The 26,855-nt window shown below is 34.3% G+C and overlaps 1 protein-coding gene across 5 annotated transcripts in view; it reads left to right on the top strand.

The window, feature by feature from the left end:
* Positions 1–26,855, top strand: part of npc1l1 (NPC1-like 1) — a 50,466-nt gene that overhangs the window by 7,231 nt on the left and 16,380 nt on the right. For 3 of the 5 annotated variants that reach the window (XM_073910992.1, XM_073910993.1, XM_073910991.1), the window contains exons 3-9: positions 14,725–16,042; positions 18,446–18,710; positions 21,007–21,107; positions 21,189–21,361; positions 24,316–24,444; positions 25,493–25,675; positions 26,637–26,751. In XM_073910992.1, coding sequence (XP_073767093.1) covers positions 14,764–16,042; positions 18,446–18,710; positions 21,007–21,107; positions 21,189–21,361; positions 24,316–24,444; positions 25,493–25,675; positions 26,637–26,751 — 2,245 coding nt within the window. In that variant the 5' untranslated portion in view covers positions 14,725–14,763. Of the gene's footprint in view, positions 1–11,984; positions 12,150–14,724; positions 16,043–18,445; positions 18,711–21,006; positions 21,108–21,188; positions 21,362–24,315; positions 24,445–25,492; positions 25,676–26,636; positions 26,752–26,855 lie in introns of all 5 variants that reach the window. The other 2 variants (XM_073910990.1, XM_073910988.1) reach the window with 1 other exon arrangement.

Genomic DNA, 26,855 nt, shown 5'->3' with positions numbered 1-26,855 from the left:
GTATTATGTGTTAAGTTAATTTTACTAACTATAGTATGATAATTTTGTGCTGGGACATAAATAAATTATGTTGGCATAACTAACTCGGTAGTCGATTTGAACTCTGTTAGAAATGGTAGGTTCCATACAAGTCCTTCATGTTGTCCCAACATAAACCGATTAATTTAACTTAATTGTTTTTACAAATGTAAGTGGATTCATTCAACATAAAACAATTCAGTTATTCCATAAAAAGCTAAATTAGGATGTTTTGGCTCAAGTTAAATAAGTAGTTTGAACGAACAGGAAAAAAAAAATATATATATATTTCCCTTTTTTTGTAAAGAGAAGTATAAATCAATCTACGGCCAAATATACTTGCAAAATAAAAAACATTTTTGCAAACAAAAAATAAAGTATTTAGCAAAAAAAAAAATAAAATGTAAATCTCCCAAAATCGCAAAGCAAAAATAAATTTTTAAGAAATAAAAATTTATTTTGCTAATAAAAATAATTAAATGCAAAGGTAAAATTAAGTTTTGAGAAAAAAAAAATGAATTTTGCAAACAAAAAAGGAACTGCAAAAAAAATCAAGCAGTGTAAAAAAAAAAAAAACTAAAATATTTGCAATTTAAAAAGAACAACTATATATATTTGCTATACATTTTTTTAAAGCATTGCCTTTACAAAACCCGTCCAGTCAGTTGCAATTGTTATTTTGATTTGCTTTTTTAGTCAACCTTGAGTTTGCAATGCTGTTTCCACTTTGCACTCCACGTTTCTACATGTTTCACTTTGTGGCCCTGATTTGACAGAGGGTGGAGTCAAGGAAACTTGGGCATTTACGGCAAGCCGAGACCTGCCTCCATTGAAGTGACGTCATCACCTGTAGACACAGTATCACTGAAGTGGTCTTACAGCCCAGTATGTCTGGGCCTGTCGTAAATGCCCCCTAAAAAAATTAACAATCATGCTGTTTCAGCTTAAAGTTTGCAGTAAGTTAATTTAAATGTGTATAATTTAAGTGAATATTTAGGAATTATTTAGATAAATAATTCGATTTGTTTTCTAGTTATAATATGAAAATGATTATTCTGTTGGTTTGAGTTTTGAAAAGGGGAGTTTAAGCTCTGAAAATAGTAATTTGGTCTCTTATATACAGTATATATAGATATATATGCTTACTCATCAGTGGCTGTAAGTTCAGTGAGTTTATACATTTATACAACACTTACAGTATATAGAGATTCTCAGAATTATCGCGGATCAGCTTATGTTTCCTGTTCCTAAGGCAACGGGCACTGTGTCCTGAGTGTCTACATTATCAGTCATATTGCACACACTGATAACACTAATCTTAATTAATTGGATTCTCAAGGACAGGGCAGGTAATCATTCACAACTATTGGATTAAATGTCTTAGTACATGAAGATACAAGATACTGTACATCTGAAGATAGGATGCAACATATTTAGTCAATTTCAGATGTTTCGCAACTAATATGAATTGATCGTAACAAAGATTGTACTTCTTGTGAAGGCTCAAATGCTGACACCAATGTATTATAGGGCTGTTCTAGAAAATGTGGCTAGATATGGGCATTTAGTATGGAAATCTAGCAGTACAGCTGAAATCAAGGCTTGGACATTTAAGTCATGCTGCTATGAAAATTATGGATAGTACAGAATCCCTGTACAGTCAAACTTTTAAGTTCAAACTAGGGTTGGGCGATATCGACCAATTTGGCATCGTGCGATGTCTAATGTAAAACATCACGATGGAAGATGGCACTGTCATCATAGGCAATGGTAATTTAATTGTTCATGGATAATTAATTAATTAATAACAAATTAATTATTTGTAGCCTACCGTTTCAACTACCTGACCCGCAAGGTCTTTGTTTTACCCATAAGCAAATCATAAATAAATAAAGATAAGATAAACACAAATTACCATATGTCACTTTTTTCCGCAGGACTCTGGCATGAATAGGCAGAGTGATCTGTGTCGTTATAATGGCGTCGACAAACTTGGTTGGTAAAAATAGGTGCACAACCAACAGGAACCAACCAACAGTATCTGAGGTTTCGCTAAAATTACTAAGTACAAGCGTGAAAGCGAAAGATTGAAGCAGTGTAAAAGACTGAAGAGTGGTTAGATAGAGACAAGATTAATTAAATATCATGTGTAACACAACTATAGACCTTTTTCATGGCTGCTGTATGGAGGGCGCTATAGCGACAAGCGTCTTCCGGTAGAATGCTAAAAACTTCCGTTTACAGCGTGTACAACTGGTAATTTGCGCTCCGAAAATGGGTTTCAATAACATTTTAATGCATAACAGAGTGTTTTTGTGACACACAACTTAGAACTGTGTCTGTTAAAGCCGTTATAATCTATCACATGTGGTTCAAGTGCATCAGAAATACGAGAAAAACTTTCTCCTAGTTCACATGTGTGCCGTCAGAAATACAGTGTGTGTGTGCGTTCCTGGCCTGTCAGCTGTTAGCTCAGCAGCTCTTTAACACACACACACACACACACACACACACACAGAGAGAGAGAGAGAGAGAGAGAGAGAGAGAGAGAGAGAGAGAGAGAGAGAGAGAGAGAGCAAACCAGAGTAGTACTGGCATGAAACTTAACAGGTATGAAAGTCGTGCAATTTACAAAAATGACCAATAAAAGTCTGTTATTGATACTCTGCTGGCTGATTTGCTGTTCATTCTAATCGCGAGCCGTTTGTGTTTTATTTCGTGTGTTGTTTTTACCACAGTTTGTGTTTTTCTGTCATTTCGAAATGACACTAGCCTATATTTTCACTTTGTCACAGTTATTAAATCAGTGTGTCAGTGGCAGAGTACAGGCTACGTGTGTGTGTGTCAAACATTTTGGTGAATTACATTTGTTTGGGCTAGTTATATATTTGAAATAAAGAGAAAATGTTGACTTTAGCGATGACAAGGCTTCATTTAAACTGCAGAAGATGCCGTCTGACAACGAGGGGAAAATGCCTCACAGCAGCTGTTTTCCATCCTATTAGATCGCATTTCTTTAAATGATCAGTCCAGGAGATGGTGCTGATGGACAACAGTATTAGTTCAAAGAGGATAAAAGCAGGTAAAATAGATTAAAACTATCATTTCAAAGCTGTCAAAATGTGACTGTTTACACGCATCAGCTGCTGACCGGAAGTTCTTCGCATTCTCCTTGCGCATACACGCAAAGCATAATGGGTAATTTTGTGTTCCAAGAAAAAGGTCTATAGTGAGATGCGATCCAGCGGTACATCCTTGATAAACTGTCCAACGTGTGCTGCTCTTTGGGGTTTTATGCTCAAAGCACGCTGATTGCTGGAGCTCAGAGATGTTGGGGCAACTTAATTGTTTCATGTTCAATCCGCTTAAATTTGTAAAAACTAATAAGTTAACTTAGTTCCTTCATGTTGTCCCAAAACAAGTCAATTGTGAAGCATTTTATACAGTGTATTACAGGCTTTAAATGAGAACATCTGTGTTTCTGTGTTTCTGCAGAACATAATGCACACTTTGAACTGTAAGCTTGAGAATTGCAAGATGCAGAATTCTCTCTGCAATTGAATTATTAAATAAAATTATGTAATATATGTTTTGTATTTTTCAGATGTATGTTTTTTTGTGTGTAATGAATGTACCTTAGAGCCTAAAACTGATTTCCCTCTTTGACAATAAAGTATACCTTTACTTTAATTGATGCATCAAAAAGGTTAAAGGTAAGAGTAAAATAGCCTCAATTACATGCGAATATTTGTTTCTTAAAGTGAATGTTTTTCATATTTGTACTTCAATTTAAAAAAGAAAAAAAGAATTTCTATTTCATTCTCTCATTGCAATTATTATTATTAAGCAGATTTAATCACTAAAAATTTTAAGGATTAAGTACTTGTAACATTAAAATAAGTTTACTAGAGCATTTTCTTTCCTGACTCTGTGCTCAGGGTGTTATTAACACAGGCAGAACATTGGAAACCTTTCAAAATACTTGAAATATTTTAACATCAAAAAGTTATGTGGTTGTGTCTAATCATCCTCCAATCACAGTGGAATGGAAACCACAAGTCTGGCAATGTTCTGGTTTAAGAAGTCTTTTTGGAAGACATTTGTCATTTATTATGATTAGTTTCCTTAAAACTGTTGCATAATAAATTGTTGGGTATATTTTTAGGTTGACTATACATTCACTGGCCATTTTATTAGGTACACTTTACTTGTACTGGGCTGGACCAACTTTTGCCTTCAGCCTTAATCCTTCATGGCATAGGTTGCAACAGGGTACTGGAAATTATTCCTCAGAGATTTTGGTTCATATTGAAATGATAGCATCACGCAGTTGCTGCAGATTTTTCGGCTGCACATCCATGATGCGAATCTCCTATTCCACCACACCCCAAAGGTGCTCTATTGGATTGAGCTCTGGTGACTATGAAGGCTATTGGAGTACGGTGAACTTGTTGTCATGTTCAAGAAACCAGTCTAAAATGATTTCTTAGTTTATGACATGGCACATTACCCTGCTAGAAGTAGCAATGAGAAGATGGGTACACTCTGGTCATAAAGGGATGGACATGGTCAACAACAATGCTCAGGTAGGCTGTGGCGTTGACACAATGCTTAGTTAGTATTAATGAGCCCAAAGTGTGCCAAGAAAATATCCCCCACACCATTACACCACCACCACCGCCAGTCTGAACAATTGGGGCAGGATGGATCCATGCTTTCATGTTGTTGACGCCAAATTCTGACCCTACCATCCAAATGTCGCAGGAGAAATTGAGACTCATCAAACCAGGCGATGTTTTTTTTAAATCTTCTATTGTCCAATTTTGGTGAGCCTGTGCGAATTGTATCCTTAGTTTCCTAAGGGTGTAGAGTGGCACCCGGTGTGGTCTTCTGCTGCTATAGCCCATCCGTCTCAAGGTTTGATGTGTTGGGCATTCAGAGATGCTCTTCTGCATACCTCGGTTGTAACGAGTTACTATTGCCTTTTTGTCAGCTCAAACCAGTCTGTCCATTCTCCTCTAGCATCAACAAGGCACTTGCACCCACATAACTGCCACTCACTGGATATATCTCTTTTTTCAGGCCATTCTCTATAAACCCCAGAGATGGTTGTACATGAAAATCCCAGTAGATCAGCAATTTCTGAAATACTCAGACTAGTCTGGCACCAACAACCATGCTATGTTCAAAGTCTCACTTAAGTCCCCTTTCTTACCCGTTCTGATGCTTAGTTTGAACTGCAGCAGACCGTCTTGACCATGAATTATATACCTAATAAAGTGACTGGTGAGTGTATGTCTATATTCATGTATATATATTTCTACCACATTCCTCAGATTTGAAAAATATTTATATATAATGGACATGTCACTGGTATACTTTTAAATGGGCAAAAGTGTAACAGTCAATATGGCAAATAAAGCCCCTCCTTCTAGTACAGGAGGCAATCAGTGATTGTTATTGAATGACAATTCTCAGAGGGAGGGACTTTCTGCAGATTTTGTTTGATATGAACATATAGAAATGAAACTAAATACACGGTTGTTGTTTAATTTTATTGGTTATTCACAATATGTAATGTAATTGTAATCATGGGAAGTAATTTTGGAGAATTTGATGTTTCCCCATTCAAACAGAATGCTTGAGCAAACTGCCCAAGAGGCGTTTCAAAGATGGCCGAGAACTGAAATGACTTGAATTAAAGGGACTTTAATATAACCTGCCACATGAGCCATTTGTTGCCATTAGCCAAATGCTTATTGCCTGAGTTCATATAAATGAATATGTTTAAACACTTCAGAATGTCCTTATTGGGACAAAAAAAGAAAAGAAAAAAAACTTATCCATCAAACTATTTGGGTTATTCAAATATTGTCTGCTGCCAAAGTGGCACAATATCCATTGATAATGCAAAGGTAAAAGTAGGTTAAAAAATAAAGGGAAAGGTAGCTCTCATTGAGGTAACAATGTAGTCTGTTGCTCCACAGCTCACATTTCCAACATGTTTTTTGTGTCTTAAAGAATTATTAATTCTATCATAATCACTGAGGCGAGATCACATTATGCCTGTCATTGTGTCAGTCTTATGCCAACTACCTTACATAACATAATTAAATAATAAAAACCGGAAAAAAAGAAGATTTAATTATAATAAATAATAGAAACATAATGACAGTTATGCAACTATTTTTTGTTAACACTGTTTACACAATGTAAGTAGGAAAGGATGTTAAATTATATAATGATTCGTGTTATCATCATTATTATTATTATTATGATGATGATGATTATTATTATTATTATTAATAATAATAATAATATAATTATTATTGTAGGGTCTAGCCAGTTGGTCCAATGACGGTCCCCAATGGTGGATGAAGGTTTACTGCATGTTCGGTCTTTCCAGTGCACAATGTTGATTTATATTAAACTTAACTCATATCTGACTCCAATTTTAGTATGAGGTGGTTTAGAATAATAATATATTTATCCTCGTTTTATCTGACTCCAATTATAAAACATTGAGAAGATTATTTTGTTTCCTTTCACATTATTTTAGATTATGAATGTATATTTTCTTCGGTTCATCATTTTATGTTATTCTCATTCATTGGGATTCCTATAACATCCTGAATCTTGTACTGGCAGAGTATACAATTTCTTAAGCACAAGCATGTCAGTCTTGGTCACTAAACAGTGGCGATTGACCTTTAAAATGACCAAATGTGTCAGTTGGGGTGGTTGAAGTCAAGTTTCAGCGGATTCAAATGTAAATGTAGGGGGAACTGGTTCTTTACCGCATTCCCACCTGCTGGGTTGTAGAGTCAATTTGTTTTTTTTTTTTGTCAAAGACATCAAAATATTTGTAATATCTCAATTCTTACATTATTATTATTATTATTATTATTATTATTATTATTATTATTATTATTATTATGGCTTAAATATTTTTCTATTAGAACAATGTGCAATTGTCACTTATACAGTTGTGAAGTATTCATGGTGATGTTTTGGGATGCAATTAAATCACCTTGGTTCTTGTTCATTTCAGAAAGTGTGATAACATTTCTGATGCAATTTTTCTTTTCTTTTTTTTTTAAATAGGCATACATTTAATTACAGACATAAATTAAATAAAGGTTTTCTTAAAAAAATTGCTTAAATTTAAGAAAATCATGAATCTGTGATTTACTGCCTGCACATCCATCTGTTATTATATGGATAACTTTGTGACAGTGAAACGTTATTAATTTGACTTAAACACAGGATTATTAAAAGTATACAAAACTCACTACATAAATGCTTCAATCCATGATGTTGACAAACATACAGGTATGCTTATTCTCACTTTTTTTATAATGGCAGTAAAACAAACAAACAAACAAAAAAATTTCAAGCTTTTTTGTCATTTTGGCCATGAAAATAAAAGAAAAAAACATAGTTTACAATTCTTTATCTGTGTATACTTGTTACGTCTGTGATAGAAAATAATGAAAAGTAGCTCCAAATGCAGTCCAGTGGGTTTATAGTGAAGTGCAGAAAATCAGGAATGACAAAATAGTGAAAAATGTAAAAAACAAAAAACAAGTTTCAAGACAAGGAAGGGCTAACAAAACCGGGGATAAATACACAAAAAAACAATTAACAAAACAAGCTGATGAAGCAGACTATTAATAACCAGGACAACTAATAAAGAATGCAGGAGAACTAATTTGAAGGGATATGACATGAACAGTGTTGGGTAAGTTACTTTAAAAAAGTAATATGTTAAAAATTACTGAAAATTGTAATCTGATTACATTTCATGTGTGCGCCTGGGAAATCCAAGTGCAAGCAAAAAAAATCGATACATGAACGGCCCCATAAGCAGCTACGCTTCTCTTCAAATTCAGAAGAAACCTTTACTCCTGATCCTGCACAAAAAAAAAATCTATTTAGCCTGTTTAGGCTGAGTTGGCCCGTCATGTTTTTGGATGCCAGTGTCCTCCTTAGTGACGAGTATCAAAGAATGCTTTCTATTCAAGTGCTTGAACAAGTTGCTGGTCGAGTTGAAAGCAGTCAATCGTTCTTTAGAGACCAGACATAGACTGCAATTCAAAGCAATAATTTTGCTTTTACACTCAATAAAATCAAAATAATGTCTGTATTTCCAGTTGAAGACCTGGAACCTCTGTAGAGCAACCGTTTCAGCTCGTGCTCCAGCAGTTTAAAAGCGCATGCTTATTAACTGACATTACAGTGGAAAATGTGATTCAAACAAAGCAATTTTTTTACTTCCAAAAACTAAATTTGTAATGTATATTGACTTTAGTAACTGTAATCAAATTACAAATGCAGTCCCCAAAAATGTGATTAGAATACAGTAACGTGTTACTGTGGAACGCCTTACACCCAACATTGGACATGAATAAACCAAACTAAAACAAAAACACAGACATGGTTATAATACTTTTATAGAACAAAGAAAAATTTCATTTAGTCATCTGCCATCTCCGTCTGCCCAAACTTATATAAGGAAGTTTGTCACCAAAATAAGGAATGAATCTCAGAAGAAAGTCTACACATGTTCTGCTGTTATTCTTCATGTTTTGCTGATAGATCATATTAATGCATTGTTGTAAAAGTATAAATCAGCCTTAAGATGTTTGTTTGGTTGTTTTTCCTGTAGTTCAATGGTGCATCTAACCTGTTTATAAAACTGTTTAATTTGAATACATTTATTTTACCACAAATTTTGTGATTTAGCTTTTTCTCTTTGGGCCCTATCATACACCCGGCGCAGTGTGGCGCAAGGCGTGGCGCAGTAGTCTTTTGGTAGTTTCAGCTTGGCACAAGAGTCGTTTTGAGGCATTGCGCTACGCTGTTTAAATAGCAAATGCATTTGCGCTCAGATGTGCGCCCATAGGCGTTCTGGTCTAAAAAGGAAGGCGTTCTGAGGCGCACTGCTGGCGCGTCGCTATTTTGAGAAACTAAAATTGATTTTTCATTAGACCAAAACAAACCCGGTCTAAACAGAGTTGCGCCTCGCTTACGCACTGCTTAATACGCACAAGAGAGCAATAGGCAAATATCTTTACATATGAAAAAAATTTTATATTAAGGATATATATATAGGATATAATAAGAATAGATATAGGACATAAATATAAAGGATTAAAATATTACAAAACATACTATTTTCTAGCCTACATAAATATGAAAAATCACTGCTTTTATGTCTTCTTCATCTCGGGAGGCTTTTTCAGTTCATTCATAACATTTTGCTTTTGTATAATGTTATTATTATTAGCAGTATTATTTATTATATCCATGTTTATATTTGTTTTATTAAAAACAAGCTTAGATTTGACCACCTGTCAGGTTTTAGACCATAAGGGGCACAGCATGTGTTTTAGGATATAACTCAGGTTTTTAAAAACAGTTTGTTAATATTGTTCATTTATTCGTTTGCTGGAAATTAGAACTGAATTTAGAAATAGTTTTGAAAAGAATATCTGCACTTAACAAACGCAATTAATTATTTATAGACTAATTGATGTCTGTGCATAAATGTTTCCCTATCCAAGAGCGAAAGTGAAAGTGATCCATTATCTCTCATTCTCACACAGTAGATGCTCTGTTTAACTGTTTTCTGTTAAAAAAACTGTGAACTGTTTGCTAGTGAAATGCTCAGTTTTTCCACTTAGACTTACTTTGCGTCCTGTAAATAGCAAATGCGCTTATGGCGCAATGCTGCTGGCTCTTAAAGGGAATGGGAGATGGGACTCTAATGGGTTTATTCTCAAAACACACCTATAACTCATTAAGAAAATAAACTCAACCCTTTTAGACCATGCGCCTTGGCGCAAAGCGGATTTTCCCGTCCGTAAATTAGCAAAAATGCGTTCTGACACGCCCTGAAAGCGTTTGTGCACTGCGTTTTGCGCTCTGCGCATGGACCGTCAAAATAGAGCCCTTTATGTGTATGCGTGTTTTCAATTTTGTGATATAGGCCTTAAATTGAATACTTAATGGTCTTAAAAAGGTCTTAAAAAGTCTTTAATTTGACATTATGATGTCTACAGAAACCCTGATAATGTGGTTTGATTCAGTTAACGGCATTTGATTTATTGATTAGACATTTACAAAATTGTATAACGATCCATTAGATCGTTAATAACAGTAGGTCATCATGCACTCTTCGTAATGCAAGACCGGCTCCTACGCCAGTGTTTTTGACTAATTTCAGCCCTGCGCAAGAATGCAAATGCATTTGCTCAAATGTTTTGGTTGAACTATGTCTTTAATTGCTTCCAAATGCACTGGCAAGTTGAATTTGCATGTTCAGTATCAGTTTATCAAGTCGCATGTTTAATCTTATCCACAATCTGAAACTTATCTGATTACTTTACCTGAAGGACAACCGTGTAAACCTTTGTCCTATCTGGTATTGGTTCAAGGGACTTGGATATTACTCTGAAATAAATAAATTAATACAAATCTTTGTGGCGCATTCATAACACATGCAATGCCTATTCTCGTTATTGCTGATATCTGTAAAAAAAAATTTAATCTATTAAATTTATTATGTTAAAATGACTGACAGGAATTTGTACGTACAATAGACTGCACTTTTTATATTTTAATTTATTTCTTTATCAAATGTGTATGTCACTGACAATTGAGGTAAAGCCACACAAGTTGTTCTTTTTTTTACACAAGTGTAATAGTCATGCAAGCAGATTTTGTATTTGCTGCCCTTTGATATCTTTTACAACTCTATCACTCTACATACTGAATCTCCAGAAACCCGTTCCCACCCCTGAATAAAAAATGTAAAAAAAACTATTGAGACTTTTTATCTCAGATTTATGACTTAAAAGACTTTGTGAATTTAAAAAAGGCAGAATTTTGAGTTTGTAGAAACTCTGGGATAAAAAGTCACAATACCTTTTTTATTTTGCATTCAGAGGTGAGAACAGGCTTCCATGGAATGAGATGTCTAACACATTGGGGGGAAAAAATTATACGGTGTGTATGAATTTTTTGTGTGTATACACTACTGTTCAATTGTTTGAAGTGATAAAATAAATAAATACCATACATTTTAGTGTAAACGGATCAAATGAACAGATGCTAAAAATTGAGAGTCAATAATTATTTCTGTTTTGATCGAATAGTAATTAAGCATTTAGTTTAAGCATTAAACCAGCATGCCATATTTATTTCTGAAGAATCATGTGATACTGAAGAGTCAAATAAATATGTTTTTCAATTATAATAACATTTCACAGTAAAATATAAAAATGTAGTGTGTTTTGATCAAATAACGATTTATGGTACAGATAAAACCCTTTTTTTCCCATTAAAAATCTTTTTGACCTCAAATCGTTTAATTTATATTTTGATTTTGCACAAGCAACAATTTTTTCCTCTTGATTTCATTGCCAAACAACAAGATCCACAAGCTTCATCAGATCTGCGTCATAAATCTTACCTGTTTTTAAGCTCCGATCAAATCTCCTCCAAACATTTTCATTGATTATCTTTAAAAAAAAATAAGAAAAAGCTCATTTAAATCATTAGATATAATAAAAATACTTATATATAGCAAGTGTAACGAAAGGTACAAAATATGTACAAAAAAAATCTACATTTATATTTATTGTATAATGTCACACTCTTCCCACAAAAAAAAATAAATAAATAAAAAAAGAAAGAAAAAGTTGTTTTGCATATTTTTGCATGCATTTTATTAATGAGAGTCATCAAGTTTTGGTGGGTGTGTTTTTGTCCTTTCACTTCAATAACACACCTTTGGTTTAGTCTGCCCATCTGGTTAATGATCAGTGAGCTGGATTGGCTTTTGTCCATTCTGGTTGGTGGTAGAAACATCAGGCCAGATAAGAGTTTGGCCATCATCAGTATCACTAATATTCATCCAATGAGAGAGAAAGTCTTTCATTTCCTCCTACGGCTCTGTACAGTGCGAGCACAGGCAGAGAAAGAGCAGGGATCCACTTGAAGCTCCCCGCGTCTGTCTGTCCTCTGGGAATAATAACACTCCACACACACTGAAGGCAACAAAAATGCATTTCCAAAGGAAGAACTCTGCGTGGTCCATTACTTTGATTTCACTTGCTGCTTGTTTGGTAAGGATTCACTTGACTTTATTTAAATATTCTTTGAGTGACCATGAGAATCATCCTATAAAGTGAGGCAAATGAGGCTGTTATATGTTAAAATAGAAAGGGAGGAGTTTTGGACATTGTTCATTTTTTTTTTTTAAGTTTTAAGTGTAATTTATATTTATATACGAGCTGAAACAAAAATTGTTAGAGCACTTGTTTCGCTTTCCCTAATGGGAAATTGATTCAAATGTAAATGTTAAATATTTCACAGTAATGAGATATTGAACTATGTATGGATTTTGAACCTTAAAATAGCTTCAGCTTGTTGTGATTAATTAATTGTCTATAAAATGTATATGAATACATATCACACTTTCATATGGTCTTTTTCTAGTGGTTTAAACTTTGTATCACTTAAAAAATTAAACAAAATAAAAGTTAATATAGTTAAAATACACTTTTTTTTCCAGTGATATCGCCATCTGGAGCTGTAATTTTTTCCTGGATTTTATTAATTGTAACAGAATGATTGGTTGAGTCATCAGCAAGAAAATAAAATCTTTTTCTTAATGTTTATTAATTTATCTTATTTTATGTTACTGTGTATTTGTCATTTTTGTGTGAGTAGATTTTTTGGTAACATTTTAAAATAATGGTCCATTAGTTAATGTTGAATGACATGAAGAAACAATATGTGATACATTTATTATGGTTTTATCATCTTTGTTAATGATAGTTATTATATATATATATATATATATATATATATATATATATATATATATATATATATATATATATATATATATATATATATATATATATATGTATATATATATATATATATATATATATATATATATATATATATATATATTAAGTTAAATAACTTTAGTTCATGTTAACTCACAGTGCATTGTGTTAACAAGCACAGCTTTGGATTTGAATAATGCATTAGAAAATGTTAAACTATCATTATTAAATGCTTTGCAAAATTATTTACTGTTGCTAATGTTAGTAAATACATGAATTGATCATTGTTCTGTTTTACCAGTTTGTTTGTAGATCTAATTTTCTAAACGTGAAACACAAATTCCAACATTGGTTCACTTTTCTCTCACTGCGGAATGTGTAAGCTGGAGAGTAAATTACTTCTGTTTCGAGTTGTTGAGAAAATGTTTTCTAAAAATTACTTTTTACATATCTGTTTAAAAGTTTGGGGGCAGAAAGTGATATTTTAATCAAGAAAGAATGCATTAAACTTGTCAAAACACTGAAGACTTCTGGAATTAAAAAAAAAAAAAGTCTGTTTTAAAATAGCATTTAAAATAATTCAAATGAATAGTTTATTCCAAAATATTTTTCAAATAGTAGCTGTTCTTTTTCTTAGGAAGATGATGTGCCGTCATTTCCACAACCATATTAAACTGTTTTCATATATTTAAATATATTCAACTTATGTTAATAACAAGAAATGTTTCTTCAGCTGTAGATCAGTGATTTCTGAAGGATCATATGACAATGAAGACTGCAGGAAAGATCCTGGAATATTGTGGTATCAAAGAAAATAAATAACATTCATTTATTAATTTTCCTTTGGCTTATTTATCAGGAGTCGCCCCTGTTTTAGCATGTTTTATGCAGCGGATGCCCTTCCACTTCCAACCCAGTACTGGGAAACACCCATACACTCTCACATTCACACACATTATAGTACGAACAATTTTGTCTACCCAATTCACATAACGTGTCTTTGGACTGTGGGGGAATCCGGAGCACCTGGAGGAAACCCAAGCGAACATGGAAAGAACATGCACACAGAACTCCACACAGAAATGCCAACTGACCCAGCCGGGGCTCGAATCAGCGACCTTCTTGCTGTTAGTGCTAACCACAGAGCCACCATGCCGCCAAATAAATTACATTTTAAATACAAAACAATTACTTGTTACAACTTGCTATAAAATCTGTGGGCGACGCAGTGGCGCAGTAGGTAGTGCTGTCGCCTCACAGCAAGAAGATTGTGGTTCGAGCCTCGGCTGGGTCAGTTGGCATTTTTGCGTGGAGTTTGCATGTTCTCCCTGCATTCACGTGGGTTTCCTCCGGGTGCTCCAGTTTCCCCCACAGTCCAAAGAGATGCTGTATAGGTGAATTGGATAGGCTAAATTGTCCATAGTGTGTGAGTGTAAAGGAGTGTACATAGATGTTTCCCAGAGATGGAAGGGCATATGCTGCGTAAAACATGTGCTGGATAAGTTGGCGGTTCATTCCGCTGTGGTGACCCTGGATAAATAAAGGGATTAGCCGAAAAGAAAATGACTGAATGAATAACATCTGTTCAATTACATAGGAAGCATGAGAAGAAAAAAAAACACTTGGTTTTTTGATAAATTAAATGTCTATGAAACTTAAAAACAATATTTTTTAGCATTTGAAATGTGTAAATTTTGGTAGCAAGAGAAACTTATGTGGTTTTAATGCTGTCCAATTTATTGTTCATTTTGAGTGATAAAGAGTCAGAGATACGGTATAAGACACTTGACTAAACGACAGATTGTGTTATCTTTATTTATCTTCTATCTCTCATCTATTGCAGGTTCTCACAGGTGCTCAGCATGAACCAGGCTTCTGCGCAATGTATGAGGACTGTGGGTTAAATCCCGCAGTGGAAGGGGCTCTTATCCCCCCAAGAGTTCCCTGTAAGGACTACAGAAGAGCAGTGAATGTGACAGGAGACCACTATGAGCTTCTGAAATCTGTATGTCCAATGCTGGCCAATGGCGATGGCCAAACATTGGCCTGCTGCTCCATCAGGCAACTCACAGCTCTGCAAAACAGCCTGTCGCTCTCCAAAGCCGTTCTGATCCGCTGCCCGTCCTGTGCCGAGAACTTTGCGTATCTCCATTGCGCCACGACCTGCAGTCCTGACCAAAGTCAGATATTGAAGATCACCAAAACGGCCAACATCACTCAACCCACAGGCATTGTAAAAGAAGCCGTGGTGGGTTACGCAGCGTATATATCCACTAACTTCTCTGATGCCTCGTTTGACTCCTGCAAAAATGTACGAATTCCATCCACCGGAGGGTTTGCCATTGCCACAATGTGCGGCCGTTATGGTGCAGCACTCTGTACGCCACAGCGCTGGTATGATTTTCAGGGCGACTCCAGCAATGGATTGGCTCCGCTGGATATTGACTTCAAGCTTTTACAAGACAGCGAGACCTCTGAAGTCCCAGCAGGAGCATTTGCGTTTGCAGGACAAGCGTTAAAATGCAATGAAGTCACACCTTCCGGTGGCGAGGCCTGTTCCTGTCAGGACTGCCTACAATCTTGTCCGGTGGTGCCAGAACCACCGCCTCTGCCGAAACCCTTCATGATTGGTAACCTTAATGGGGTGCTTGTCATCTGCCTCACAGTCTTCTCTTGCTTCCTTTTTCTTTTCCTGTGTTACGTGATTACCGAGTGCACGACTTACTACATGAAGTCGAGGAAGGGTCGGAAGGGTAAGAGCACCAAGGATCAAAACGCAAATGAGATCAAATTTAAAATCAGCCCTAAAGATGTTTCGTGCTCTGACAAAGCCAGTCTTGCCACTCAGGAATTCCTAGGGTCTCTTTTCCAGTCCTGGGGGACCTTAATGGCACGGTATCCCTACATAGTGCTTCCGGTCTGCCTTGTGATTGTGCTGGTGTTTGCGGTGGGAATAAAGGACATAGAACTGACCACAGATCCCGTCCAGCTCTGGTCAGCACCTGAAAGTCGCGCCATGCGGGAGAAGGCCTTCCACGATGCTCATTTCGATCCGTTTTACCGCACCAATCAGCTGATCTTGACGGCTCCAGGCCGGCCCAGCCACTTCTATGACTCCTTACTCTTTGGCAAGCAGAACTTCAGTGGCATCATCTCCAAAGGTGATTTTTATTTACTCGGTGGTGAAAATAATCAGTGCTACAGCTACACTATTAGTACAAATAATAATAATTGTGATTCAAATAATGACCTAATTGGTAGAAAACTCTTGTCCAGAAGGGCCACTGTCTCTCATCCCCAATCAATATACTATGATTCTCTGTAATTGTCAGGTAATCTACATTTCAGATGTATGTTTGGTTTGGGGTGTAGCTAATTGCATGTCTTAATGAAATGGAAGTTGCAACAGATTTTTTTTTTTTTTCATTATATAACATATGACATTCAGCTTAGTAGGGTGGGAATCTTTAGGGACTTACGATTACGATTCTGGGAGTCATGATTTGGTTCCAAAACAGTTGTTGACTTCTTTTTCCTATTTCCTTAGCTGTGCAAAATACGTCTTTCCAACGTAACCGGAATTGGAGTTTCTATGCTTTTGTTCTTGATTGGAATGACAGTGGTGCTAGATTTGGCATAATTTGTTGAGTTTATTAACAAAGTTATATTCAGCTTGAACAAGCTCTGAATGTAACATCAAAATGCCAGATTAAAAAAAGCAATCATAAAGAACAAACAGTTCTTATTCCATAAAGAGAGTATTACACCATTCCAATCAGTGTTGGGTGTAATGCATTACAAGTAACACAAGTTACGTAATATTACTTTTCTAAGTAACGAGTGAAATAGCACACTTATTAAAAAAAAATTAGTAATAATATTTGAGTTTTTTTTTTTTTTTAAATGAAACGTGACTTTTTAGTTTAATTAATTAGCTTTAAAAAATGAAAGTAGTCACAAATAATCATGCAGTCAATGAGGTAATGTGTTCATTAATTTGAAAGCATCAAAACAAGGAAAAGGGGATTGACTTAATGGACAGTGATTTTACTTAAGTCAAATAGTATAAAAGTAGCAAACACATTGCTTTAAACTTTCAATCTGTATATACCGCATGCAGAGCTCTGGGGTCTGGAAGTTCTCAGATAAATTATCCTAATATATATATATATATATATATATATATATATATATATATATATATATATATATATATATATATATTGTTTTCTTAGATAAATGTAGGTGAAGGTAAAACAGTGCATTGGTAATCGCAGAACCCCTCTATTTAAAAAAAGCAATGGAAAAAAAGTAACTAAAAAGTACCGTAACGCATTACTTACACTGAAAAAAAAACTGTAATTTTACGGTTTATTTATGGCAGCTTGGGTGCTGGAATAAATAAAATAAAATAACGGCTATTAAATTACAGAAATTTACCAGAAATTAAAATTCAAGGAAATTTCTGTAATTTAATATTCGTTATTTTACAGTATATTTCTGTAATTGAATGGCTGTTATTTTACTTTTTTTTTCGGGCACTCCAGCTGCCAGAAATAAACCGGAAAATTACAGATTTTTTTTTTTACAGTGTAACATAAAAAGTAAGTTACTTTTTTGGGGAGTAACTCAATATAAAAAGTAACAAGTAATGCTTTACTTTCAAAGTGACTTTCTCCAACACTGATTGCGATCAATTTGAGTACCTTTTGAGAATCAATTCAAAATTGCTTGAGAAAGAATCACAATGCAACGATTAACCAATTTGTTTTCTATAGCTTAGAATATTGGATTATGTTGTGTAGGAACTTGGTTGTAGATGGAGTTGAGGCAATGAATGCAAGATTGTAGTCAACATAAAGAAAGGGTTTCAACTAGGAATGTTTAAAGTCTAGCCCACATTGTGCGACTTTTACTAATCCTTTATAGAAGTAGCATGTCAGACTTATAACAATGATCCCCAAGTCAAACTGTAACATATCAGTAGTAGTAGGAATGTCAGACTGAATGACAATCAGAACGCAAAAAACACAGACGCTCACAAGAATCATCTGGAGTTTGACATCATTTCATTACATGTTCTGTACCCTGCATTCTGAAATAATACTTCACAGCAAGCTTAAACAATCTGAAGCATTAATTGTGATCAGAAAACACCTAGATAATAAAACAACAAAACAAAATTGACAATTTTAAGCCAATAGCAAATGGCTTATGTGATTGTTTATTGAGTTCATGAATTCAATTGTCAGTCTAATTTAGTAACTGACACAGAAAATAACCCACTTAAAAATGCTCAAACTTAAGTTTTGCAGTGTCACAGTGCTCTCATAACCAGGAACATGTAAATTGTTAAGTGTAGCTTCCGTCATTTTAGATTATAAATCAGAATCACTGGTTGTTTTAATAGCAGCCCTTTTTATTAACATAAACAATCACAATTCAAACTGTTCCAATGTCAGTTTATCCTTTTCTTAAAATTTTGCGTTTAAGATTGTTTTCTGTCTACCTAAATATAAGATTTCAGTCATTTTAAATATATTGTGCATGTTTCTACCTTGCAGATTTGATCATAGAGCTGTTAAAGCTTCAGCAGAGCATCCAAGCAATTGAGTTCTGGTCAGATGAACTAAACAGTACCGCCAGCCTTAAGGATGTTTGCTATGCGCCACTCAACCCAGGCAACCCCTCGTTAACCGACTGCGCTGTCAACAGTCTGCCGCAGTACTTCCAAAATAGCATCGACAACCTGAATGCCAAAGTGAACATGACAGAGCTTGGTGTGACTAAGGAAGTGGACTGGCGGGATCATTTCATCTACTGTGTTAAGTAAGTCAGGTAGATTTATGTCTGTAGTTATATTTACTGCATTACTTTCTGAGCATTTTTCAACTTTTTTGTTTGTATCACCATTTCATGTTTGCATGTATCATATATTCTATCATATATTGTGCCTAAGCGCACAATAAAGTCTGAATTAATTGCCTCAAAGGGATTAATTGTTATACCAGTATTTTGTATTAAGTACTGCAACTCTTTGAGTGAGCCACACTGCAAAAAATGCTTTTCTTACTTAGATTTTTTGTCTTGTTTCTAGTCCAAATATCTCACAATTCTTAAATCAATAAGAATTTTCTAGACAAGCAAAACATATTGTCTTCTTTTCAGCAATAATATGCCAAAATGAAGTAAGTTTTTACTTAAAACAAACAAAATAATCTGCCAATGGGGTAAGCAAAATAATCTTACGTCAAAAGAAAAAACAAGATTGTTTTGCTTACCCCATTGGCAGATTATTTTGCTTGTTTTAAGGAAAAACTCACTTATTATTGGCATATTATTTCTCAAAACGAGACAATATGTTTTGCTTGTCTAGAAAATTCTTCTTGATATAAGAAATTTTAGATATTTAGACTAGAAACAAGACAAAAAATCTAAGCAAGAAAAGCATTTTGTGCAGTGCATTCATTTGAATCATTTGCTCATAAATAGACATGGTTGGTATATTGAACTGTATATTAAACTTTGAGGATAACAAACACTTAATATGCAAGTACACTTCATTTAACATATATTATACACATACTGTTGACCTCATCTTTTTAAAAGGACACATTATATTGTATAACTGCCGGTTAACTATGTTTATATATCGCCCACCCTATGCACAACTCCTTAAAGGGCCGTGAACCTCCCTCTTTCAGTAGAAGTCTACCTCAGAAATTTTTCAAAATATGCTTCATGATGGGCTTCGAGCTGAGGAAAAAGAAGGGAGTGAGCAATTGTCAGTCGGCTCACAAAATGAGACACAAACTGTTGGGGGGACCCATGATTTTATGGTTTACAAAGTTAAAATGCAAAGAAATAAACAGTAAGCAATGTAATGCCCCTGCTACTTATGTTATTCGTAATTTCATATACACATAACCACAATTTGTTAAGTCATTGTAAAGATAATCATCTTTATACAAACACTATAAATGAGGAGGACTTCTCTCCTCCTGAATCCCCGGGACTGACTGTAGACACAGTGACAGCAGTGTAGCAGGTCTCCTGCCTTGTCTATTTCAACCATTAGCCCTGCTACTCTCTATGATTTTAAACATAGGCGAACATAGCAGCACGGATATAGGCGATGTGTCTGAATGGTAAGAAATTCAACTGATAAAATTTTCCAATTCTCATACAGCTCTCCAGAAATGCTTGCTGCAAACCAACAGCTTTTCTGTATCGGCCCTGACAGCATCACAGGGAAAACATGCAACAAACCAGGTTTATCATGGAAACAAACACATACAACCCTTCATGAATGGCTAAATACTGTGCGCCATGCGCTGACATGGTCTAACAGCTTGGCAGGTCTACCTTGCCTTTGGAAAGCACGTGCTCTCATGAATAATTAAGAAGCAGGGTCTTCTCTTAGGATTAGAAAACTCAGCTATGAATAATAATGAGAAACTGACACGTCATCACTAGACAGGCAGATCGGCGCTACGTCACCGATTTTGATCCCACCCCATAAATGATTTTAAACCCAGAAGATGAAATTAGCCGACAAGAGCTCAAAATTATCCAGTTTTCCCCACAATTAAACAGGTGCTAACATTGTCTTAACTGATGCTCAACACACATCTGTTAAAAAAGTACTCAAGGGTTTCCTGAACCTTTAACTTTTCAGATTTTGACTGTTATTTGATCTTCATCTTTTGTAAAGCTGCTTTGAAATGATAATTATTGTGAAAATTGATATTTAAGTAATTTGATTGAACTGAATTAAACTCAAATAAACCTTTTGTTCTAGGCACACTTGTAGAAAGCACTTGATTTTAAATGCATAGAAGACAGTATAAAAAACCCTAATAATTACTAAAGGGGTCTCTTTTTTCATTTACTGTCTGTGAAGATGTCGTGATTTAATTGTTACATACTGGTTTTGTCTGCTATGCACGTTTAGATTAAACTACTCACTGGCTCCTGTATACTGTAGCATGCTTCTAACTGTTTTTAGGACAGAGTCGTTGAATTATTCACTCAGCCATATTGCTAGTTTCATTCATACAATACCTTTGTTTCCTGAATTGTCTTCTAAAACCCTAATTTCATAACTATATTCTGCTTGCCACAGCTCTCCACTATCATTTAAAGACATCACAGCTCTCGGCATGAGCTGTATGTCTGACTATGGAGGCCCTGTGTTCCCCTTCCTGGCTGTCGGAGGATATGATAGTAAGAAACAAAACTGTCCGTTGGCATCTGTACATTGCTTTTAAACCCTCACAGATCTGACTTTGGCTTTTATATTTTCAGATGAACAATACACCACTGCTGAGGCCCTGATCCTCACTTTTTCCCTCAACAATTATGCAAGAACAGACGTTAAATTTAAGGTGGTTGAAGAGTGGGAAAACCGGTTTCTTAAAATCGTCCAGGAGTATCAGAAAAACTCTACAACAAACTTCACATTTGCTTACATGGCTGAGGTGAGTCTATATCACAGGTTGAACTAATGATGTAATGTAAAGTGCCCGTATTATGGCGTTTTTGAAAAATACCATTCATGCAGTAACACAGTAAAGCCGGGCATACACTTAAGAAGATCGCAAGCAATGTTAAGCCAAAGCTCAAGATTCATGTACACACATTATACAATATAATTGCTCAGCAGCAGCTTGACTGCTCACATTGTGTGTATGAAATCAACACGTAACACCCCTATCTATTGTTTTTTTGTTTAATGGTTGTTGGAAAACCCGTATGTGATGTATTTATGCCATCTAATGGGTAGTAGTGTTAAACTCAGGTGGAAAGGAACAAGGTGGAAAGGTGAATATGAACAGAATATCTTATGCTTTTAAATGTTCCTGTGCATTCTGGAATATATTAAAAAATATAGCACAAGCAATCCCCAATGAACCCTGAGTTCATTTCAGTCGGTCTGTAGTTCTAATTCAACTGAGCCAACCAAAATTTTTAAATTGTCAAAAAAAATAATCGGATTGCAGATTGTGAGAGGTTAATCACCTCTTCATTCCACTTGTATACTGCAAAAACGCAGAACAACAAATGATGCATGACAAAGCTTAAATGTCCAGCCTAACATGGCTCTAAGTCAGGGATTCTCAACGCACTAGTGGACCACAAGATAGCTTAAAATTAACTTAAATATTATACTATTATTATTTTATTTCAATCTTAATTATTTTATATTAAGACTATAATAATGGAATTTCTCGTTTTCTGTGGTTGAACAGGCAAATATAAACTCTGTCCAAAAACAGGCTCACTGTTAAGTACAGACATAACTGTGGCTTAAATTTCCAGCCGCTGCACGTCAACTAGGACTACATTCTAAGTTAAATAAACTAAACCGCCTCGCAAATGTAAAGGTAACGATGATTAGGGTTATAATAACCAGCTCACAAGTGCCTCACATTTGCCACTCATACTGTATAAGAGTTGAACAAGTCCTTCGATTCACAAACTATGCATGTTCTCCCTGTGTGATAAAATATAAAATATCCGCATAGTTGTCCAAATTAACATCCTGCGAGCGTTTTATAACTGACGCACGTCCGTACAGAAGGAGTGAGACTCGATGGTGTTTCAGTAGTGAACACCTGTTCATTTTTCCAGCAATAATGTTCAGCTACAAAACCATCCACCTTCAGATTGATGTGCTTCAACAGATTTAGAGGGTTTACTCTATTTTACATTTAGGGTTAGGTTTAGGTTGTTTATTTTGAGGGATATAGATCAATAGATCAATAGAAGTCAGTCTAATTCAAAGCTGCAGCAGTTTTTTGCCATCTCCTGTAGTCCTGTCTGGTTCAGGTTCCTGTCAGTAGTTGTAAAGAATAGCTAAAGTAAATATTTCAGGAGCTTTGAACCTGAGAAACCTGCATTAAAAAATAAAATATATATTATTGTATTTTATATCATATACAGTTGAATTCAGAATTGCTGTTTAACAGGGAGAAGATTTTTTTTAACACATTTCTAAACATAATAGTTTTAATAATTCTTTTCTAATAACTGATTTCTTTTGTCTTTGCCATGATGACAGTAAATAATATGTCACTAGATGTTTTTCAAGACACTTTTATACAGCTTAAAGTGACATTTAAAGAATTAACTAGGTTAATTAGGCTGGTTAGGGTAATTAGGCAAGTGATTGTATAACGATGGTTTGTTCAGTAGCCTATCGGGGGAAAGAATTGCTTAAAGAAGCTAATAATATTGTCCTTAAAATGGCTATAAAAAATTAAAAACTACTTTTATTCTAGTCGAAATTAAACAAGTAAGCCTTTTTCCAGAAGACAAAAAATAATATCAGACATATTGTTAAAATTTGCTTGCTCTGTTAAACATCATTTGGGAAATATTTAAAAATAAATAAATAAATAAATAAAAGGGGGGCTAATAATTCTGATTTCAACTGTGAAACATTTTCTCTAAACAATCAGTTTGGGCTTTTTTAGAGAAAAAGGTAGGCCTCGAAGTGAAAAAGGTTGAGAACCCCTGCTCTAAGTAAATGAAAACATTCACCTGAGGTTTAAATCAGAAAATTCACTGTATATAAAATTGACTCTCAAAACAACAACAACAACAACAACTGCAAAAAGTCAACTCAGAGTCATTAATATGAATCTTCATTCAAATGGATCTTAGAATAGTCTAACCAAAAATTAAAAAAATCCTCATCATTTGCTCACCCTCAAGTTATTTAATATTTTATTCTTCCAAAAACACATTGAAAGAAAATAAGACATATTAAGAGCCAGGAGAAAATTTTAAACTACTCTGACTGCACTGAAAAAAAAATAAAAGGTTTAAAGATGATTTACAATTTTTTTTTTTAGTTAAGTGGTTGTAAACAATTCATTTGCGGTGAATTTGAACAAACAAATTAAGTTTAACATTGCTAGATTCAATTTGTTTGTTTAAAATCAACACATGAATTGCTTACAACAATTTTGCAGAAAACATTTTTTTCCAGTATGTGTTCATCTGACAGAAAAAAGGCATGTAAAAGTTGAGTAAATTATGAGGTATTTCCATTTTTCCATGATGTATTCATTTTATTAATGGGATAGTTCATCCCCCACAAAATGAAAATTCTGTCATATTTTACTCATCCAAACCTGTTTGAGTGTCTGTCTTCTGTTGAACACAAATCTCAAAAAATGTTGGAAACCAGTAACCTTTAACTTCTATAGTATGTTTTTTTCTTACTGTGGATGTCAATGGCAACATTTGCCAATGTTCTTAAAGAATAAACTCATAAAGGTCTGAAACCAGGTTGAGTATATGTAATAATAATTATTCACTTTTGCCATCAGAAAAAGCATTTTTACGAGTGAGGCCATATTTAACAAGCGGATGTCAGTCGGAGACATTTATCTGTTTCATAATGAAACTGTGTGGTGATTTTCAGAGGTCTTTGGAAGATGAGATTAACAGAACGACAGCGGAGGATATCCCCATATTCATGATAAGCTATGCTGTCATCTTCCTCTACATCGCAGTGGCTCTTGGGGAATATTCATCCTGCAAGCGTATCCTGGTGAGTAACGATGTGGTTAATGACTTACTGGGAATTTCCTCATTTCCGATAAGAGAATAATAGTAGCAATCCTTTTCTCAACATAAAGGCCCAATGGAAACTTCAGCATGTCTTGATTGAAGTGCATTCTTGATATTCTGTGTATTAAATAATTATAGATGTATTTTAGTATTTATTCTATATTTGTGTAGTGTAGTATTTGTTTTATATACAGTCAAGTCCGAAATTGCTCATATCCATGACGAATTCTTACTTAAAAGTTACTTTTATTCCACCAGCCTAAGTTTTTTTTTTTTGACAGGAAATGACACAGGCTTTTCCCAAAAGATAATAAGACGATGTACACGAAGCATTATTGTGGAAAAAATATATTTCTCAGCTTTTATTTACATTTAAACAACAACTTTTAATCATAATAAGCCAGGAGAATGAATAATTGCAAGCTTGACCAAAGAAATTATTTTTATTTATTTAAAGTTAATGTTAATAGAGTACTGATTAGCGGAAACGCATGTTTAAACATAACAACATTTAACAACTGTTTTTTAATAACTAATTAAACTTGTCTTGCTAGGTTAGTAAGGTAAATTATAGGTTATCAGACAACAGTGGTTTGTTCTGTGGCCAATCAGGGAAAATTAATTCTTAAGGGGGCTAATAATATTGATCTAATCTCTTTTTTTTTTTTTTTTTTTGTTCTTGTTGTTGAAAGTTATGTTTTTTTTTTACTATTATTATTATTATTATTATTATTAAAAATGCATTTTATTGCAGAAAAAAATAATTAAAAAATTTAACTTTCTAAAGAAAAAAAATATATATATATATATTATAAGAAATTCCTGTATTCCACACATATATTCCACAATTAACACAATAAACGATTATAAATCAGTTAAAGTACTTTTAGATAACATCATGTCGTACTTTGTGTCCCTGATGTTTTTTTTTTTCAAAACCCTGTGTACTGCTGGTCTTGTTTGCTTAATAAATGTGTATTAATGCTGCTTTTACACACCATGATTGTTTATTTTTATTTTTTTTGCAGGTAGACTCGAAATTCCTGGTAGGCCTGGGTGGGATTCTGGTAGTCGGCTGCTCTGTCATAGCCTCAATGGGTTTCTATGCTTGGATTGGTGTGGCGTCCTCGCTGGTCATTCTGCAGGTGGTGCCCTTCCTTGTACTGGCCGTGGGAGCTGACAACATCTTCATTTTTGTCCTGGAGTATCAGGTATGTTGGGTTATTGCTCTTTTCATTACGATTTTCTTCAGTGTTGTAGGTTATTCTTTTACAGTAGTCAAATGGTTTACAGGGAATGTATAACCTTATGGGTAGGCCCACATGGATTCTGCACACGGAGAATTATGCAGATTTTCCGCAGACTTTTAGCCCATCATTAATTCTGTTTATTTACTTAAGTAAATGTGTGTAAATTTATATTTATTCAGTTTTTAAATTAACTTCAGTAATATTATTGACTAATATGAAAATGTTAATCGGATTTATGTACAATACAGTTTGTACAGTAATATTTTCTGTCTTTTGTTAGATTTTGTCTAATTGGATTTGCATTTTAAGTATTAAATACAAGTTAAAAAGATATAATTTTTTATTTCACATAAGGTTTTAGTTATGATACTCCCAAAATCATTCCACAGAAATCTGCAAATTGTTACCAAAATTCTCAGCAGAAATAGCAAAAACGTCCGCAGATTCCGTCTGGCCCTACAAATGGGTCATTTTTGATCTGTATATTTCAAAATATTACTACAACACAGCTCTGTATTGTGACCTAATACTGCAGTGTTGTTGAGTATAAAACAAATCTTGGCAACTTCAAAAAAACAGAAATAAAAAATCAGATTTTGATTCAAAATCCTTTGATTGCTTGGATATATTTTTCTATTTAAGATTTCGTTCTGCAAACAGTTTTAATAGTTAAAATAAGTGTTAGCTTAAAAAGAAAAAGTACATCCTGTTAATTAAGATCATGCATTTTATTCAGTTTAACAATGAAGTATTTGAAATAAAAAGTTTATTTAAAGGCTGTAATAAAATAAATAAATCATAATAATAAAATACCTAAAATGTCAAAAATAAAAAAATAAATATTTCTAGAACCTTGCTACTTATGACTCTTCTTCATAAACCATACTTTCTTTCTGTCTGTCCTGTTCTTCTTCTTGATCAGAGAGACCTGCGCAGACCAGGAGAGCAGCGGGAGGAACAGATCGGCAGAGTTCTCGGAAACGTGGCTCCCAGCATGCTGCTCTGCAGTTTGTCTGAATCTGTTTGTTTCTTCCTGGGTGAGAATCTCCTACTCATCTAAAACTATACTTCAACCCATAAAACACTTTTTCTTTTTTATCAGACAGCAGGTTGCATCAGAATTTATTAAATTTAAAAATAA

Source organism: Danio rerio, chromosome 8 (genome assembly GCF_049306965.1).
Source record: "Danio rerio strain Tuebingen ecotype United States chromosome 8, GRCz12tu, whole genome shotgun sequence".
NCBI lineage: Eukaryota > Metazoa > Chordata > Actinopteri > Cypriniformes > Danionidae > Danio > Danio rerio.
This window is presented reverse-complemented; position numbering and strand designations above follow the sequence as displayed.